The following is a 14,700-nucleotide window of genomic DNA, read 5'->3' on the forward strand; positions in this document are numbered from 1 at the left end:
GTCACAAAAAGGGTAAAGCATGACAGTGATTTAGCATGCATCTAGTGACCTCATCGCAGGGTTGTCAGGTAGGCAGTGGGACACGGCTCACCTACTTTAGCTCATCACACTCCGTTCTCCTTCCTCCTCCCCAACCTCTTTTCCCCCTCCCTCCCTCCCTCCCTCATGCCTCTGTCTTGCTCCTCCCTGATAGCTTTTACCGCTCTGCTGATTTCACAAATAGGCCTCATTGATTGAATCTGATTCTTGTGGATAGAGCAGCTTTATTGAGTGGCTTTTTCGCTGATGGACAGGAGTGTGTGTGTGTGTGTGTGTGTGTGTGTGTGTGTGTGTGTGTGTGTGTGTTTGTACATGCATGCATGAATGGATGTTAGGGATGATAAAGGAAAACTTCCTTTCCTCATCCCTCTGATTCTGTAATCCAGCAGCCATTCCTCTCCCAGGAATTCCAGCAGCCAAATCATTTATACACACACCCAGTCCTGGTGCTCTGTCTGTGTGAATGTTTAATAAAGGGTGGTGCATCCTGACTCAGGACTTAATTGTGGCAACACCTTAAGCAAGGCAACATTAAAGTGTTAAGTGCTCTCCCTGGTGCCGTTCATCAAACAATTATTTAAGCTGTGTGCGTCTGCAGTAGGAAGTTTGCCCAGCACACACTCAGGGCTCTGTGATTTACTACTAGTTTACCGGTGACACCAGCATTATCTTTAGGTTCTCCTGATCTCACAGCACTAGTCTTCAGACATTTTGGAGCTGCCATCTTACATGTTGTGCAGCTCAAACTAGGGCACTAAACATTGTCAGACTTACTTCCCAAAACAAAGTAGGCAAATGTTGCAAGAGGGGAATTTGTGTTTTGATGGGGAAAAATGAGCTTGTTTCAGATGTAAACCAGAAATGATCCGTCTGCGTTTCGGGGCTTTAGCTAACAAACTGTTAGAAAGAAGATGGAGCTATATCAGCAGCGCTCCTCTGGGGGATACACACATTTCACACACAGCAGCACACACCTCATCCTAGCAGCAGCATCTGTGCTCTTCCCCCACTCGCTGCCCTCTATTTTGTGTATCTCTCCTCTCAACAGGCAGTGTGCCACCCATGCAGAGTTGGATGGATGGTGGCACCCTCTTCTCCCCTGCGCCCATTTAACCCCCACAACCCTGCAGATCCATCATCATACAAACACACACACACACACAAGCAGCCTTTACACTCATATCCTAGCATTTTTTTGTTCCCTAGCCACATCCTGCTTCAGAGCTGTTACCCCCCCCCCCCTCCCCCCCAGTACAGCCAGTTTCATCTTTTAAGAGACCAAACCACATCTAAAACCCCACAAATGTGCTCATTGTTTTGTCTAAATTTTAAAAGTTCAGCTTCAACGTGTACATCAAAACATATTTAAGTGTAACCACAAATAGTGTCTGTGGTTCTCCAGTTTCCACTCATACTGGTGGGACAGACTTTTTCTCATAAGGATTACCTGCACTTGAGGTGAGAGGGAAGGAGAAGGAGGTATTTAAATGATGGATAAAACAGCAGGCCTCTGTTAGGGAAAGCCTGAGACCAGTATGGGTTTAGCAGACTGTGTTTATTCAGCTTTCCACACAGTGACAATAAAAGGCAGAGAAGAATGTTAGATTTATTTGTGTCACAATAAATGTGGTAAGCTTTGAAAGCGTCACGGATTCAGTCCCCCTTTTATGATTTGGATCTGGTGAAGTTATGTTCTCATTTTGTCTCATCTTTTTTTCTTTCCTTCCCTCATTTCTCAGTTTTGTCTAGGAAGTCAGCTTGGCCCACTTTCCAAACCACTGACACAGATTTTTAGGAAGACACACACGCACACTAAATAACACAGAGATAAACATCTGTTTTGATTTGTGAGAGTCATTAGTAAAATGTTGCAGGCTTGTTTTGCACTTTTGTTTTATTTTACAAGGTTGTAGAGGGTCAAAGTCTGACTTACTTTGTGATGTAAATAATTTAAAAGCAATACAGAGAAAATAGATTAATGAGGACATGGATTAAATAATCTTTACATTGCACTCATGTAGATGTGATAGGCAGCTATTTCAGGGCTTGTTCATTCATGTGTACAAGTGTTTGCATAAGGGTTGTTGCATCTAATTAGTGATTTTGGCTCTCTAGGTTTGGCTTGCCATGTTAGCCATTGACCCGGGCCATGTTCAATTAATCTAGTATAGTTAGCACTGTTAAGAATATATGTCAAGTGGCTCCTTCCTCTCCTTTAAGGCTCATGGTGGTGACTAGGCAACTGTTAAGAAGCGTTGTGGATTTGTATCTGTGGTTGAGTGTTTGTTCCAGAAAATGTATGTAAATATATGTAAATGTGATAGTTAGGATAATGTATCTGTAGCAAAGGATTTGGTTGGATATAAAACACTAGGTTCCCAGTTGAACATTTTCATGTATTTTGAGCAACCAAATGAATAATGAATGAATAATTGGATTGTATATGTATGTAATTCATTCAGCATCAACTCTAGGGATGGGTATTGTTAGGATTTTATTTATACTGATATTAATACTAATACTGTTTATCAATACACATACTTATTGATACTCTCATTACTGTCCATAGTTTAATGCAATAAATAAAGACATGATAATAATAGACATGGAAAGATTCATTATATCATTTTGTAGAAATAGGTCTTAAGTTAAAATGTTTCCTGTATTTATTCCACTCCTGTCAGCAACTTCATAACCACATATATCATTTATAACTTTCAGTTGTGCAATACTGACCTAACAGTACAATAATTCTGTGCAATAATCCAACTGTACAATACTCTGATGTATGTGTATACTGCATACTATATTTATACTGTATGTTTCAATTATTTATTTATTTACACTATTGTTGCTCTTAAACACATTAAATATATTAAAGTGAGACCACACTTGGAACTTTTTGCTGTGCCAGCCATGACTGGAGAGCATAAATGTAACAATGCAGTTAAGCAACATCAAACTTAATCGCCTGACACCGGCAGCGTCGTCGTCATTAGGGGACAATTAGGAATTTGAAAATGCCAGCATTGTAAGAATTAATTAACGACACGTTAATACTGATGGCAGCACTGTTTGTCCAGGAGCTTATCAATATATCAGCACTGACCAGTCATGAACCGGTTCCAATGTAGTACCGGTTCTTGAAATCCATAATCAACTCTCTTTGGTGCCAGGCCACATTTATATTGTGAACATTGTTCAACTCTGTGATGCACATCATTGAATTTGAATCATCTATGTAGAATCACTAGTATTTGCTGTACTAGTCTTTTGTCTCTCTGCAGATAGCTCAGAAATACAACATATCATTTTGGTGCTTCAGGACTCTCCCATAAGAAGAAAAGAGAGACAGAGCACAGTAGAGGTAGCGAAGAAGAGAAAGTAGTAGAGAAAATTTCATTGCTCCGTTAATTGACAGCTCTGTGGTACACTAAACATTATACATGCACACACACAGAAACACACACACTCTGCTGAATAGTGTGACTGCTCTGAAGCCATATTTAGTCAAGGGAGACCAGCCTCTGTCACTTTTTCTCTTGCTTAACCTCGCTCTTTCTCTTCCTCTCTCGGTGGCTGTGTTGAAGAGGAGTCTCAGGGGAGGGCTTAACTCTGAGCCCTAGCTCTTTTTTTCCTTCCGTTCTCTCTCCCTTTCCACGTCTTTCTTTCCTTATTGTGCTCTGAATGGAGCGGCAGACTGTTGTTGAACTGTGAATTAGTCCAGGAGACAGACTCTGCGCACAGATAGAATAGAGAAAACGGAGGAGGTTCAATATCTGCCTTTCCTGCTTTTATTACTGCCACCACTAACAGGCTGGTCTGCCTCACTCTGAATGAACATGATGCACACATGCAGATGCAGAGTGCATATGCATAAGCCACCTGTTTTTGTGTTAGTTAGTTGAAGTGATGAATGATCCCCCCCCCCCCCCTTTTTTTAAGCAGTAAAAAGTATGGAGTCAAAAGTTCACCAAGGTGGACGTGAGGTCAGCAAGGCTTCCCCTGCCTGTCTTTGTTCTTGTGTACTTACTTTGGAGAGTAATTCACACAAGGCCCTACTTAAATTATGATGTACATCCTGGAAAATCACAGGGGCTTTATCGTTGTCATGGTTATTGAGTGTTCGGTAGCTTCAGGGGAAATGGAGTTTGGGGGCGGCGGTGGAGGTTGGAGAAAGAAATCGAGGGGAGGGGATGGGGGGTGGGGGGATTGGATGGGTGTGAGTGGGAGGAGGGGGTGCTATCTTAATTGCTTTCCGTGAATAATTTCAGTCCCCTAATTTGGTGATAATGACAGTGACTGCTGCTTTTGTATTTATTTATCCAAACATTAATTGACAGGACTGACATTAGCCAGGGTGGTTATTGTGCATTTGATTGCGCACAAGGAAGCAAAGAAAATTACAGTAATTATCATCCTGATATGGATTATGAATATGTATTCCCGCACTCATGACACATGTCTCTGTCAGCATTTTAGGAACAAGGCACTCGGCCATAACAACAGCACTTGCATATCTCCATCTCTGTTTCCCTCACTCATTCCAGCCTGTGTTTGTGGAGAACAGATGACACGTCATTTCCAAATGATTTAGCTGCCCCACCGTAGCTTTTTAACAACACCCAGACATGTAGTTGGTTGAAATAGTCGTCATGTGGATTGTAAAGGGGCCTCAGCTTGTGTGGAATTAATGTGTGTTGATTGTTACTGTGGATGGATATTAAAATGTCTATTTTTGTTTTGTGTTTTCACAGGCGGAGGGAGAAGACAATTTGAAGAAAATGCAGCTGATGGAGTTGGCGATTCTCAATGGGACATACAGAGACAACAACATCAAAACACGTAAGCTGCCATAAACACACACACACACACATACACACACACACACACACACACACACAGAAAATCCATCTATTTTGCACCATACAGAACACATTTTTTAAACTGCATAGACCACATTTAATAATATCAGATTCCTCTATTTCTCATTAACTAATTCTGTTTACCTCCATTAAATTAATGTGTAGTCAGATCTCCTGTGTACATACCATCATATTGTCTTTGACCAGTAGCAGACCTCTCTCTCTCAAGCTGACCAAACAATTCATGTTTACCTACCCGACCATGAGTAGGAGAACCTCCATTTCGTTCTTTTCCATATTTCTTTCCTCTTCATCCATCCCTGCGTCCATTCTTTCTCCTGCAATCCACATGCGATCGCTCTGTATCACTTGCTCTTGGCGGACTCTTAAACTTTCAGCGCACTACTGAAGCCCACCTGCTCAACTCTGCATGTTAATCACTAGTTCACACACCTACAATGTTTGCTCGGTTATCACAGTCTGAAGTGTGATTTTTACATATTCGCATATGTGATTTAGATATATATGTATATATGTACATATATGTATATATATATATATATATATATATATATATAAAAACATTTTTGCATTTAGCCCAAATTAATCCAGAAATTGCTGGAACCCTTGGTTCATTCAGAATTCAATATACATTTTTTGTACTCAAAATGAATTAAATGAAATTCAAGGTGATTAATTTGGCTGTTAGATTTACATATGTATCACCTGCTCAGATGTTAGCCATGGTGGGCCTAACACCTATCAATAGTAACAATCACACCAATTTGATTGGCTTGCCTTGGGGTGAGACTTTGTGACACAGATCATAGCACATGCTATTAGAGAACCACTTGAAAAATGATTTTGTTAATTTGTATGTTATACAACCTAAATGGACTGCTGACTGTGTAGAGGATCAACATTTTTAAATGCCTCAGTTTAAATAATGTTACCATTGTAGTCCATGATCTTTATATCATTCCTAATCAGCCTTTTGTGAAACCTCCCTTGTGTTGTGGCTCTCCTCTACTCCCAGTCAACAGCTCCATTTCTGTTGCTGTGTGCATTGTTTACCTCGCTCATGCCATTTCCAGTAGATGAATGTATGTTGCTGCTGTGGTGATTTGTATGCTTTGAATGCATTGGGATGACAGCAGCATTGTGTGCTTCTTGTGTTTTGGTGTAAGGGGTTGTTTCTGTTTTGTTTTGCTATGTTGACTTTTTATTTGCAACAGATTGTGGCTTTTTGTGGTGCACCACCATGATCATTGCATGAACTAATTTTCCCTTTTGCCCCTCTCCTCTCCCCTCTCTCCCTGCCACCTTTTTTTTCCTCCTTTTGTGTTTTCACCCTTTACTGTTCATCTGTGATTATTATCAACCACACTATACTTTGTCTTTTGTCCTCTTTCTCTCTCCTGTCCTTCGCTCTCTTGCTTATGGCAGCCACCCTTGCGTTTTCTCTTGCAGCAGCGGCAGCCGCCGCTCAGGGCCCTCGTCTCATAGCGGCCCCAACAGGTCAGGTGTTGCCTCCGCAGGCACTCCGGCCCCCAACACCAGCTGGGGCTCCCATCATGAACCTCATCCGGCCCACTCAGATGGCTGCCATGCTGCCCAATGGCACCCCCACCCTGGTGCCTCCCACACCGGATGGCGGGCTTATCTACACCACCCCTTACGACTACCCTTACGCCCTGGCACCCACCTCCCTGCTGGAGTACCCCATCGAGCACAGTGGGGTTCTAGGTAAGAGAGCCTGGGGAAGCATGGGTGCAGCAGGTACAGCGGCCAACTTTAGCCAGCATGGACATGAGGGCAGCTTGTTTTACCCCGGAGCTGGGGTGCTGGACGCGGCTTCCCTGAGCCACAGTCAGGACTTGTTGAAAGGTAAATATGTCGTGTCCACCTGAGGATCAAAACAGACAAACTCACAGGGTGGATGTGCTGGTGAAGCTCTTGATAATGGGATGACCAACTGTGTGGCTGATATGGACATTATAATAAAATGGCAAAGTGGGGGGGGGGCAGAAAATACCTTGTGAGGGCTAGGCTTTTGCAAAGTTCTCTTTATAATTTAGACTAAGGTTACTTTACTGTTTTACTTAACACTCTTGCCAAACAGTTTCACTTTCAGGTTTACACTGCCTATTTTCTGCAAGGTTTATATAGGAGGAGTTGCCTCAGTCTGAAATGAGGCACACTGACAGAAACATGCTCATATACTCGCAGCCTGCTCTCTAACCTTTTCGTGCACTGGCCTGGAGGCATATTCAGTCTGGCGGCAGATCCCCTCAGATTTCTACAGCTTTTGAAATCATTTCTCTGCACTGTTCTCTGCAGGCAGGCCTTGATGCCTGTAGATAGTCCCTCTCTCACTCCCACTGGGGATGTTCATTAAATTCCTCCAGTCTTCCCTTTTTTCTTCTCCTTCCCCTTTCTCCATTGTCGTAGCTTCACCCCTCATGAACTTGGGCTGTGTGCTAATACCTGACATTCCTCTTAGTTTCTGTGTCAGGAGTACAGTTCAATGTGTGGGTATATATATTATATTCTTTCTCAATGGTGCTTTAAGCTCACCACATCTGCTACCAAAGAGACAAGTGAACATCTATTGAAGAAATAGAGTCTGATACGAACACCATATGTTGTATTGGCTGTAGCTAACAAAAGCAAAGCTGTTTCACATATTAAGACAGAAGATGCCTTTGTCAGTAGCTGTCCGGCTTTAATTTGACACAGTGCTCCTCAAAATGTTGTCTTTGTCTGGCAGCAATAGACACAAGTGTGATTTTAGCTGACCTGTGTATTTGAGGTGCCTCTGGGAGTCATGTGTAGAACAGACAGGGGCAGCTGACTGGCTTTTCTCTCTTTAACTTGCAGGGTTACACCAGCTTAGTGCATTTTATTTACTCACACTATCGATTGGTGCCTTCAGCAAAACAGGGCCTTGTGGAACACACTCGCTCCTTATACTCACACACACTCATGCACTTGGCTCCGCTGTCTGCGCTACTATATCTAGCCGCCATCAGCTTCACTGAGAGTAAGGGAACGTTAGGCCATCTGCTTCTTCAGAGTAGTGTAGGTGGCTGCGTAGTCATCAGCCAGAACTTGCTCTTAACTTGACAATGCCACAATAAAATCTTTGTTGAAACTTCAGACTTACTTTAAATGTCCTCTGTACCTTTGGGAAGCCTTTATTTGTCATTTCTCAATTCCTGCTAGTCACATTTTTGTAATACTTGAACATACAGTGACACGCCAGCAGTCTGTTTGTGTCATGTACGCTTATGCGAGGCAGTGTCAGCCACTGCTGGTGGAAGAAATCAGTTGTGACAAATATAGGAGGAGAAATGACAGCGTCTGCCGCCAGTGAGCAGATTGACCTGGAGAGGAATGGTGAAAGAGGGAAAGAGAAAATGAAAGAGAGAAGGGAGAGGCAGGTGGTGTCTGGCACTATTCAATTACCATCAGAACTGTATTGGATTTCCCCACCTTTCAAAATATAGAGATAAATTTCCCTCAATCCCCCTCTGGATCCCGCAGGAAGAATCAAATAATATTTTTCCAGACAGCCTCCATATAACTCTGAGCACTGTGGAATTTTATTACTTAAGTTATGCATTTTTTGAATACATAAAGTAAAAGTCAAAAAAAGGTGTTATTATTATTTTTTCTACTGCATTTTTCTACACATAAAAAAAAGATGTGTGGTGTGTATATGTACTATAATCTGTATTATGTTGCTATTCTGTGTATTGTTGTATAATCCAAGCATTATAATGACAATGGTTAAAATGTGAATGTTGTTACTGTAAAAGATGACTGTTTTTTCCCCTGTTCAAAGTGAATGGTTTCTAACCTTGTGGACCTGTTACAATCTAGGTGCAATGGCTACTAAAGTGAGACGGCATGACACGCGGGTCCATCCTTACCAAAGGATTGTGACCGCTGACAGAGGTCAGTTTAGTCTCCTAGCTACTCTCTGCTATTGACTGATGCATTTCAATGATTATTATGCCTATTATGCCTCAATGCCTTAGTTGGGAATTTGTATATTGTCTTTATTGTATTTTTTTATGTTTTCCTCTCCCCCCACCACCTTTCCTACCCCATACATCCACACACCAGCTAAATGGTTGATTGTGGTATGCACATTTTGTTTACATTTAGTACTTAACATATACAGTATATGTAGGCTGTGTATATTTCGAAGCTCAGGCAAAAAAAAAAAACAACAAAAAAAAAAAAACAGCTTTTGGTTTATGCAGCTGTGAACCCAGGACAGGTAGTACTTGCAGGCAGTGTTGAGTTGATGGTGTTAAATGACATTCCTCTGAATTGAGATTAGAGCCTAAAATGGGGCAGGCTTGTTCCCATACATGATTTATCTCCTCAACTCATAAGGAGTAAAGAAAAAGAAGCATTTCTATACTGTATCCGAGAGCCCTAGCAGGCAGAAGACAAGTAGCCATGCTGCTACCAGGCACCATTTCACCTTGAAATTTAAATTTATTTTGGATTTTATTTTTCTATGGAAGATAGACACGCACAGACATAAGCTGAGGTAGCTTGCATTCTCTCCAGTGTATTGCAAATATTGAAATAAAGCTAAAATACATTTTTAATATTTCAGTTGTACATGAGGTACTGTCATTTTATATTTGAGCATTTTATATCAAATGTAATTATGGTTCTTGTGTATATTTATATTATATAAAACTCTACTGCTAAATAAAGAGAAAGAATCGGAAAACATCGATTCATCTATTCATTGCACATTTAACACTAGTCACAAGTTATCTCTCACATAACAGTAGCTATCGTAAGTCTCCTTACCACTAATCACACTGTTTGTAACTTGCACTCCAACTTGACAGACACTAAAACACTAGATTTTTGTTACTTTGTTTGTCTGTCCGACCTCTCTTTGCTTCTGTTCTTTTTTTTTTTTTTGGTTTTGGGGGCAATGTGCGCTTTAAATTAAACCACCAAGCTACCTGATTCAGGGTGGGGGCTTAGTAGTTGGGATCATGATGTGACCGCGTCATGATTATGAGACTAGCTGGGTTCATCTCATATTGGCAGGGGAATTAGAAGCAGGGGGGGCGACATAAGAGATTGCATTCATTTTATTGTTAAAATGATGTCATTCCAGTCTCTTCTTGCTGACACTAATATCCTTTCTATCTTTTTTTTCTGTTTGTTTTGTTTTTGTTTCTAACCACCTAGCCGCCACCGGCAACTAACACATGACCTTCTGACCTCTGAACTCTTCACCCAATGACGAGCCGCCCCAAGCCTGCCTGCTGATCAGTTAACTGGTAATTGCCTTTTGCTAGCCTCTCGGACGCAAGTGAGAGAGAGAGAGAGGCGCCTGCCCGTACAGTTACCCTAACACGTTCTGACAAAAAATAGAAACCAACGCAGAATCTTCACAGAAACACAACAAAACCCAACAAAAGTTGTGTAATATTCATTTTTTCCCTCTGTTCATTGAGTTTAATTCCCGTTCTTTCTCTTTCTTTTTCTTCATGAATCATATACTGGGTGGATGTTTGTGGTATTACTCATAAATCTGCACTGAATTATATAGCAATAAAGACCCCACCCTCCCCACCCACCCTCCTTTATAATCGCTCTGATTTGGTGACCTCACATGTATCAATCAAACTAAGGTCAATGTCTATTTGACGCAAACCATTTGGTTTCAGAGTAATTACATAATCCCGTTCAAATGTGCTCCACCCTCCTCCCCATCCAAAAGAAATACTTAAAGCCCCCAAACTGCTCCCACCCTGTCCCAACACCCACCTATTGGGAGAGAAAAAGAAATAGAAGGAAAGAGAACATACACTCACATTAACTTGTTTAATTTCTCTCATTTTTCACATGTAGTGCAGTTGTTGAGCTCTAAGATGTAATTATGAGCTGACACATTCTGGGTGTGCCCCTCAAACAGCTTTCTGTCTGTTTTTAAAAAAAAACAAAACAAAGCATGGCTGAAATCATTGCAAAGAAGCTTTTTATGATTTAAGTGTTGTTTTTTTTCTTCTGTCTTGTTTTTTTTGTTGTTTTTTTTTGTTTTTGCTTTACTTTTGAGTCATTTTCTCCACTTGATTTTGTAGCTTCTCTGATCATATTGACTAATTAGCTTTGCTTAAATTGACTAGCCAAAATGAGGCAGGTGTTTATCTCTGGAAAAAACAAAAACGCAATCTTATGTTTGACGCAGGCTGCTGAAACTAAGACATGATGAAGGGCAAGATGGGAAGGTCACAATTTGGGATGATGGGTTTGTGTGTGTGTTGTTTTTTTGTTTTTGTTTTTTTGTTTTTTTTTAATTAATACTACAATGAAAGTAGGGTGTGCTGAGGCTTTGGGGACATTGGAGTAGTGCGTAAAAGCTACTGACCATTGCTACGCCCCCATCCACACTACATCCATTATTCAGTGCCTGATGTATTTAGAAAAAAATATCTCAATAAGTTAGCTGAGCTGTGATCGAAAAGACAAAAAAAAAAGTATCAAGTGTGCATATTTAGCCAAAGGGTTTTCCAATGAAATATATATCTGCAATTATGCATCTGTCTCACAGAGGGCTCTCTTTGTGATTTTTAGAGTTTGGAAGGGTGTGAATTTGTGGTGCCTGCCTTCAGCTGGAACAGACAGCCAGTCAGTTTAGATGATTTTTGACTCATTAATGCTCGTTTTTTCGTTGTTGGTTTTTTAGTTTTTGTTTTTCCTTTGAGGAGATGAACGCAGGCAATTAACACTAAAACAACCGACTCAATTACAGTACATTGCTAGGGGGAAGGGCACTTTTGAAGTTCTGTACATAAATGCGTTTTAGATACACACCTGGAAATCTATATTAAGTTGTTTCATCAGCCACATTGCCAAAAGAGTGTTTATTTTGTTTCATTCTTCATTTTTTTCTGCATCTCAACATTTGGCCAATATCTGTTTCATGTCTTTTTTCATTTTCAACCCTCGTTTAAAATGTTACATCATTTTGGGGATGTCAGGTGGGCATAATCTGAGCCTTCTTACAAATTAGTCGAATTATTTTTGAATTTTAATTATTTTTGTCGCGATGCAACATTCATTTTTTTAAAACACTTGACAAACCACCCAAAAGCGCATCCACAATGTGTCACACCTCCCTGTGATCGTAGTCTAGCTCCTGAGCCCACACTCTTTTGTTTAACTCTCAAGAAAAAAATAGGATGTGAAAGCCATGCCTGCCTGTTCAAATTGCTTTATACATACGTCTTATATATATATATATATAAATATATATAAATATAAATATATAAAAATGTAGATATCTGTCATTGCATATACAAATACAGAAGAGAACAAAAAATAGATAATTTTACAGGGTGCTGGAGAAGAGAAAAAAATGAAAAATCTATTTTTGGCAATTTTAGCTTTTGATACTTTACTTGCAGATACAAAATCTGAAGAAAAAAATAAAAATAAAAAAAAGTTTAAAACAGTATAGGGGGAAAACAGAAAAACCGAGTGGGTGAGGACAAGTGCTGTTACCCTGGATATGATTAGAACGGAAGACGAAGACCAAAACAGTCATAAACCCTTTTGAAAGTTAGCGAGGACAAGAGCGAGACAGACGCCCAGAGAGTATAAAAGGATCAAATCAAAGTGCCTTATCAACAGTGGTTTCTGTTTTCTGAGTATTCCAGTTGTGTTCAGTAATATCCAGCACCCACCAAGATGGCGCAGAGAGGAATGGCTAGTGTTACACGCTCTGAATAGTCGAGCAGGGTAGCTGCCACAACATAGTGGCGTTACCGAAGTTACTCTATGCAAAAAGAATAGCAGTCGTTTTTGACCAGCTAAATATGTGCCATGGTTTTGTCTTCCTGAAATGATTTTATTTTTTTCTTTTACTTGATGGCCCTTTACTCTGCTGTATGAGCAGGTGTCGTTCTCTTTTTATTTAGATTTTAATGATCATATGGAAATATTGTGTTTTGAATTATTTTGGTGACTGTGACTAACTTCCTAGAACAAATTGAACTGCCAATAGCAAATGCAGTAGTCTGCCAGAACATGTTTTGATCATGAGCTGAGAAAAATACATAATATTCAAGGGGATAGATATGAATCGAGGGGTCAGTCCCACTGGCATTACGCCTGCTTGTTTCAACAGCTGCAAACTGAAAGCATCCAGTCCATGTCAATATCTCTCAATGTCAATTTGACAATGAAGCTATCGATACAATCAGGAGATTTACAGTGGACGTGTGAAGCGCTGGATAATGAAACGAGCAATTTTATTTCACAGCCAAATCGTTTTCAGTTATTGAAACAACAGACAGTTTATCGCTCGTTATATTGAACTGAGGAATTAATAGATCCCAATATTACCCTTGGCAGTTTGTTTTTTCTATTTATAGCTCTTTCATCATGCTGTTACACCGAAAGGTCAAATGAATTATTCTTTTTCAGTGTTATTATTTTAAATTGAAATGCAATATTAAAAGTGGAGCAAGTGATGGGTATTCAGCATTTGACAGTATTAAGAAAATTCCCTCTGCAATGTTACAACTTGCTGTGTCATTGTGAAAGGCTGGATAAAGTCCATCAGGTGAAAGGTTAACTCTATACCTACCGTATTCTCTCTGGCCTGCCTACTACATGTATGATAATGTAATTAACAGCCATTGTTACAGGTTTATAATGTATTTTTCTAATCTCATTTTATATGTATATTAATCATGTTTCTGAGTGCTTTTTTTTTTTTTTTTTAATGAAACCCACTGCAACTTTTTTCCCCCCCTTAAAACAGCCCTCTCTTCCTCCCCCCCCTTCTCTTTTACATCTTGAAAACTGTCTCTTGTGGGGAGTGTTGCCTTTTCCCTGTTATATTTTGTTTTGTTTTCTTGCCAATTCCCAGCTTGTTTAACTCATTAGCTACTTTATTAGTTTTCTTGTCATAAGTATTTTTACATGCTTGCATTTAGTTTTCATGGTGTATGCTGTTATTTTTCTTATTAACCTCTTGGCATTTATTTTAATAAAACATTCTTAGTAAGAATTTTACTAACTTGCTGATATTTTGTCTTGTGTTTTTAACCAGTTTCATGAATGTATTACCTTGGTCTGGTTCACGGACTAACACAATTAAAACTGGTGTCTGGCCACCACTTACACTGACTGATTGACACACACACACACACACACACACTACATAAACACAAACACACTGCTCTACATACAGTCATTCAACACACACACACACACACACACACACACAACCTAACTGGAAACTGCACGAGTTGATAAGCGTCCCTCACTCCCGCTCACGCATTCTCACCTTTTTGTGCTGGAGAAATCTGCTGACACTCTTCATACTTGCCCTCCCCGCTCAGTTCCAACACCGCTGCTGTGTCTCGTCGTCTCTGCTTAGAGACAACTCTCTTGTTAGTCGTCCTGTCCTTCTATGTCACCGACCCTGCGACACGGCAGGGAGCGTCAGGGTGTTTTAAAGCTGCACATTACCTGAGGTCCCTGATTAACTTCAGGGTCAGTCGTTCTCTCTTTGAACAAAAACTCACTCCTGATTTAAACTTTGATTTTTACTGCACACGAAGGTTACAACTCTCATAGAGCCTAAAAAAGCCTAATCCCTGAAGATGAGACATTTCCTACAGATATCCTCTTTCTCTAACCATTTTGGGATATTTGCAAAAAAAAAAAAAAAAGCTGTGTATTAGTCATCTCAAAAGGATTAATTTTAACTGTGAATTACATAGAGCAGAACATCTCA

General features: G+C 40.2%; 1 protein-coding gene across 6 annotated transcripts in view; it reads left to right on the top strand.

Moving 5' to 3' along the window:
• The window catches only part of qkia (QKI, KH domain containing, RNA binding a), a 79,121-nt gene extending 65,148 nt beyond the window's left edge, over window positions 1-13,973 (top strand). The window contains exons 5-8 of one of the 6 annotated variants that reach the window (XM_053335044.1): window positions 4,797-4,884; window positions 6,351-6,791; window positions 8,790-8,864; window positions 10,137-13,973. In XM_053335044.1, coding sequence (XP_053191019.1) covers window positions 4,797-4,884; window positions 6,351-6,791; window positions 8,790-8,864; window positions 10,137-10,153 — 621 coding nt within the window. In that variant the 3' untranslated portion in view covers window positions 10,154-13,973. Of the gene's footprint in view, window positions 1-4,796; window positions 4,885-6,350; window positions 6,792-8,789; window positions 10,114-10,136 lie in introns of those variants that run through there. The other 5 variants (XM_053335047.1, XM_053335043.1, XM_053335046.1 and 2 more) reach the window with 5 other exon arrangements.
• Window positions 13,974-14,700: the final 727 nt, after the last annotated feature.

This window comes from Scomber japonicus, chromosome 16 (assembly GCF_027409825.1).
Source record: "Scomber japonicus isolate fScoJap1 chromosome 16, fScoJap1.pri, whole genome shotgun sequence".
In the NCBI taxonomy this organism is placed as follows: Eukaryota; Metazoa; Chordata; class Actinopteri; order Scombriformes; family Scombridae; genus Scomber; species Scomber japonicus.